Here is a 6,000-nt window from a genome sequence, read left to right as displayed (position 1 = left end):
TGTCTGTTTGTTTGTTTGTTTGTTTGTTTGTTTGTTTGTTTGTTTGTTTGTTTGTTTGTGTTTTAAAGTAGACATTTCCTCGACTTGTTGGGGATATATTCTGGGGCAATATTATTTCCTTTGGCTTCTGAAGAAGGTAAATGAATTGCCCTATCACTAACATAACTTTTATACATTATGTTTGTTTGTTTTCTTCTTCTTTTTTTATTATTATTTGGCTCCCTGTTATTATTCTGAAAGTGAAGCTAGCTGCTAGGATTCAGTGGGTCTTCCTGATGTTCCTGCACTTTAAATCAACATATTTCATATGAAATGTATTTCATAACGTTTTTATGGAGGGTTCCGTGATTCTGTGAATCCTACAAGCACGGCTAACCACAAATTATGTCTAAACCAATTTGAATATGATTTCTTCTGCACACCGTAGGATATTAGAACAAAATTAATTGTCTCTCGATCGTGCCGAGCTTCACACTGGGCCGGGCCGAGCTTGTAACCTATGCTCACCTACAACCGTGCTTGCTAGGGTCGACTTGTCCTGCCACCAAATGGATCGGAATGTGGCGTCTCTCAGCTCTAAGGCAACGGTAAGCTCGCACTCATTTCAAATGTTCTAGAGTCGTATGAAATGTGTAACTTATACATTTGGTTAGGTACATAAAATATGTCTATCTTAATCAATATTATTATGAATTGATAAGTAACCACAAGCGCATATTGATTACTTGTACAACGGCACTTCGTAATTAGAATTGTTCTAAAACAATAAACGAGAAACGTCGTTGTAGTCCGACATGTATAAATCTGTGTAGGAGGTAGGGTCTATGTGGTTATGAAGGTGCAATCATTGCATTCTTTATCTGTGCGTGCAATTTCTCGGCCAAATCGTGATATCGACCCCCTCTCGTTCTGCGTGTGTGTCTCCACTATGTGCAAAGTCTATGGATGTTGAAAGAAGTCCCCGGCTAGCTGTGACGAAATGAATGGCGGTGAATGGAGTCAGTCCGGGAAACCCGCTCATGAGGACCGCTCCCGCGTACGAGGACTGCCCCGCCTCATGAGGACCGCCCCCATGCCTCATGAGGCCCGGGGGGGAACGCCTCATGAGGCCCCCTATTCACTTATCGAATTTTGATCAACCGATGTAGAGCGCCCATTAAAACACGTGTGTTTTAATGGGCGCTCTGCATCGATTGATTAAAACTCGATTTTTGAAAAAAAAAAAACAGATAAGATTTTTTCTTCTTTTCATCATGGATAGTGGACATGTGTGTGTAACAAAAAATCACCGTGCAAAGTTGCGACAATTTATACGTCAGATGTGAGATGAATAGAAGTGAATAGGGGGCCTCATGAGGCGTTCCCCCCCGGCCCTCATGAGGCATGGGGGCGGCCCTCATGAGGCGTGGGGGCGGTCCTCATGAGGCGGGGCAGTCCTCGTACGCGGGAGCGGTCCTCATGAGCGGGTTTCCCGGACTGGAGTGCAGTGGGGACCTATTTCGCGATAATGCTAATTTCTCTTCTGAAGTTGAAATGGAAACTAGATCAACGAGTGTGTCAGTCTATTTAAATTTTTGTAATTGCACTGATGTTGTTATCCGAAACAGCAACCCCAGCACTAACAGCACCCCCTGCAACGGGGTTACACTCGTAAACTAACGTTAGTACTAGTAATAGTAGTTTACAAAGGGTCTACACGTAGGTATACATTGTAGGTATATCTGAGTGTACTTTTGACTTTTTAGTGAGTCACTACAGCTGTGCCTGTAGTTATGTTATAGATTGATTTTACCTCGTTTCCCATAAAGACCTTAATGTAACTTAACGCAAGCCGCCCATAATTTGACCACACCACCGTCCAAAATTCAGCTGCTTGCTACCAGTACATGCTTTTTATATTTTTGTGCATGGTCAAACCTTTTTGCACGGGCGGTCGGACCTTTAATAGACCAATGCCAGGTGCAGGTGCAGATACTATTACCATCAGTACACTCGGTAACTTACTCCTGCTCCTATAAAAGACAATGACAAACAAACATTGAAACATGTTTGCGTTGTAAAACTAAAACAAGTCAAATGGATCTGGAAATCTTAAATTCCTAAGTAAGACAAGAGAGCCAATTTAGTTGAAATATCTGTAAAGTGTTTACTGTATTTTCGCCAGGAAGAAGAGAGCCACATTGTATCTCTCACTTGACAAGGATGTCTGGGCACACTGACTGATTTCACCATCGCATCATGGAAAACTTTATCCTGTACGATGAAATCAGACAGACAGAGAAAGCCATCATATATAAGGGTCGAAGGAAGGGATCCGTTAACTTTGTGGCCATTCACTGCGTGGAGAAGGCCAAGAGACCGGAAGTGACCAATCGTGTGCGTCTGACCCATGAACTCGACCATCCCAATGTTGTGGAATTTTTCGAGTGGTATGAGACAACAAACCACCTGTGGCTTATTGTGGAGCTCTGTACTGGTGAGGTTATGTTTAATGTGGTTTTTTTCAGTTAATCAGTTATTTTTTTTCTCCTCTTTAGTATACAAATGCAACGGCCTGCTCCTTTTTCTTTCTTTCTTTCTTTTTTTTTTTCTTGAAATACTGCTTTTGTAATGTGTTGTGATTCTTGAAACATTTTACAAGTTAAGTTTACCCCAGTTAATCAAATATATGTATGTGCCAATGGCACACTCGACTTCTCATTGTAGAATTTTGATGTTAACATTCTCTTAAAAGTCCACAATTACCTTCCCTTAAAACTTCCAACTTTGCCAATTCCACCATGTATTCATTGGTTTGTTTTGAAAAAAGGTGAAATACAAATTTGTACAATTTATCATCTGCTGAATCTATCTCCTTTCAACTCATTTGAAGATGACATGTACACCAGTTTTAGGACTTTTTGCATAAACCCCCTTCACTCATGCTGTTTTTATTTCACCTGTTTTCTATCCTTTACCTTTGTTTTGTTCCTGATCTTGTGTGATGTCACCTCCCTGTCAATTTCTATCCTTTACAGGTTGCCCTCAGTGATCCTTGGGATCTCCACTGGCCCTACCTCTCCCTTTGTTTGCTCACCCCTTTGCTTTGATTATCCCTCCTTACCAGTTTGACTCCCTGCCTATAGACACCTTACCTACCCCTTTTGTTTCCTTTGTTCTGTGTTCCTAGCCCCTCCCAGACAGTGTATGTTGTGTGTAATCCACAATGTGTCTTCTTACCCTGTATGTTTGTCATTTCCCCTCTTGCAAAGATTCTGCTGGGATCAAAAGCTCAGGCCCCTTTTTGACTCCACTTCACTTTTCAGGCTTGCCGCTGTTGGGAAAGCCGTTTTCAGCAGCTTCTCTTTTTTTTACTACATTTATTTGAAGATCATCCAATCCCAGTAACAATTCACTTGATAAATTTGCCGAGGGTGCAGGAGATATAATTCATTTTAATCATGATGAAATGTTTAGCAGTGGATAAGTGATCATGTTATATAAATTGGACCACATGCATATTTTGTATTTATGCAGGTGGGAGTTTGGAGCTAATTCTGTCCCAGGATGGCCACTTCCCTGAAACGGCTGTTCGCGAGTTTGGCCTGGACCTTGTCAGGGGACTCCATTATATCCACTCTGTGGGAATGCTCTTTTCTGACTTCAAGCCAAGCAAAGTAAAGAAGACATTATGATATCTTAATGCATTCCATTAAATATGAAACACATTTTATATTCTAATTAATGCATTCTTTGAATACCTGAAATTGCTGTCAGAGTTAACATGTAGTTTGTGCATTGATAGAGAACCTCATGGCTGTATTGTATGTGTTTGTGAGGTTGACTGCATTTATCAAAGTTTGGTATCAAGTTTATTTCCAGTGAATGTTTAGTTCTTGCCAACTCAGAATTGGAACAAGATGTGATACATGTACACATAGTTAATGATGTCCAATATCATCTTTGGAATCATATATATCTTCAAACTACAAGTAAATAATATGCTTAGTGTTAAATGTTTTTTAATTGGTTTTTATTTTCACATTTTCTTGTGCAGCCAAATATTGTTTCATAAGCAATTATGAATGTACATATGTAGTATTGAAGATAAAGCAAAAGAATGAATGATACTAGATGTGCTGTGTAGCTGCATTTGTAGGATTTGATTTCTCTCACCATGTATAATGTGACCATGATTAGTGGTCAATGAGAAATGACGCACTATCATCATCCAGGGAGTGGTCTGTCATGGATGGCTTCTAAACTCTGTAAGTGTTGGTTTCTAGATCCTGGTTGATAGCTCGGGGACCCTGAAGTACGACGACTTCAGTCTGGCGCGCCTGGAAGGGGAGAACCTCGAAGAGCTGTTCGAGATGACCCTGGCAGATGGTGCCCAGCCCTCAGAGCAGGCCAAGCAGACAGACGACAGTATCAACAAAGCCACCCATGGTAAGCCATGCAGAATGTTATTGGGAACTGCCTCCTTGTGGATGCTATCGTGCTCCTTTATACCTCAGACTTTTAGAGTCTTTTAGAGGCTCCACGTGAACTTTGATGAAGTGCTGCTCAACTGCACACTGATATCTCAGTTGTATGAGACTATTTGTGGAATTCAAAGGTTAATGACTTTGCCGTGAATGTCAAGTGTCATGGTAATATCGAATCCCTTTCAGGTATGATCATGTCAAAGTGGGCTCAGAAAGAAAATGTTCAGAAGCTGTTTTTCTCTCTCTTTTTTTTTTCCCAATTCAAAATTTGTCAAGGTTAATGTTTGATATGTTTGTCCTTGTCTTCTTCCTTGTATGAAAAAAAAAAAAAAATGGGTGGGATAACTTTCTTGATCCATGAATTTTAGATATAGGATAGAAGGAGTTAAACTTTCACACTTCAAATTTCTGCCCCTCAGACTGCCAGGGAATGACATCTTTGCATAAATGAGATCACAAGTGTGTAAAATAAGTGGAGAATACATGCGCGCAATGGGGGGCTTTGCTTGAGAAATGCAGCAGGTACATTATTGTATTACAATCATGTATTGCATATTTCTATCTCAATCCTCACTTTCACATAGAAAATACTTTGAATATCTTCCCATGTCATTAGGCTGTCCAAACTACCTTGCCCCTGAAGTACTCCAAGGTGAACCTCACAGTATTGCATCAGATCTCTGGGCCTTTGGCTGTCTTCTCTATGAAATGTACACAGGTAAAATGTAATGCATGATTTCATACTTAATGAGAATTTTTTGATTACTTTCAAACATTTCCTACTCTGTTGCCATTTTCTCCTTGCAGTGTTCATTTTCTCTAGCAGCTTTCATTGCAGTGATGCAGACATAGATATCATGTTGCTCAAATTTGGTCATAGGTTTTGAACTTCTAGATTGATATAATGTCAAATGCACCAAAAGTAAATATGACAAATCTGGCAGTCTTGCAGTAGTTCATCTATCTATACATCTGTCTGTTTACCTTGATATCTTGAGAACAATTTGATTAGCATCATGGAATTGTATGTACGTAGATGGACAAAGCAAAATGATTGGATTTAGAGTTGTAAAATCTTAAGTAAAAAAAACAATAAAAAAGCAATACAGATCAAGCAATGTTGGAAAATATGCATCAGTAGAAATAGTATATGATTGACTCTGATAGGGATTTAATAGAATTGCAACTATGACAAAGCAGTTATTCATCAAATCTTGAGTTTGATGCATTTGAACATAGGGGTAAGTGGTCCAGGCCAATTTCTTAGAAGTATATTTTTTTAGATATTTCAAAATCACTGAAAGAAAGTTCATTTGACTAGTAACAAGTGCATACAGTAACAGCAAGAGACAATGTTATTTTTGCATCTAAAAAAATGGTGCATGTAATGCATGTGTCAATATTTCTTTATTTTACTTTTGTGCAAACTTTAGACTGGACTTTCCAGAAGACGTTTTCATTTCTTTTCTTTTTTTTTATCTAAAGACAGGAAGTAGCTTTTCTTCCATCACAATAAAGAGGGAATACAACATAG

The 6,000-nt window shown here is 39.3% G+C and overlaps 1 protein-coding gene across 1 annotated transcript in view; it reads left to right on the top strand.

The window, feature by feature from the left end:
- The first annotated feature begins 559 nt into the window (after nt 1-559).
- Nucleotides 560-6,000, top strand: part of LOC139720378 (serine/threonine-protein kinase ULK4-like) — a 32,843-nt gene continuing 27,402 nt past the window's right edge. Inside the window, exons 1-5 of the mRNA XM_071631744.1 lie at nt 560-587; nt 2,165-2,476; nt 3,517-3,656; nt 4,266-4,428; nt 5,083-5,184. Coding sequence (XP_071487845.1) covers nt 2,239-2,476; nt 3,517-3,656; nt 4,266-4,428; nt 5,083-5,184 — 643 coding nt within the window. The 5' untranslated portion in view covers nt 560-587; nt 2,165-2,238. The remainder of the gene's footprint in view (nt 588-2,164; nt 2,477-3,516; nt 3,657-4,265; nt 4,429-5,082; nt 5,185-6,000) is intronic.

The sequence above is a fragment of the Diadema antillarum genome, unplaced genomic scaffold, assembly GCF_040938485.1.
Source record: "Diadema antillarum isolate AM-2024a unplaced genomic scaffold, OU_Dant_1.0 scf00000127, whole genome shotgun sequence".
Lineage (NCBI taxonomy): Eukaryota > Metazoa > Echinodermata > Echinoidea > Diadematoida > Diadematidae > Diadema > Diadema antillarum.
This window is presented reverse-complemented; position numbering and strand designations above follow the sequence as displayed.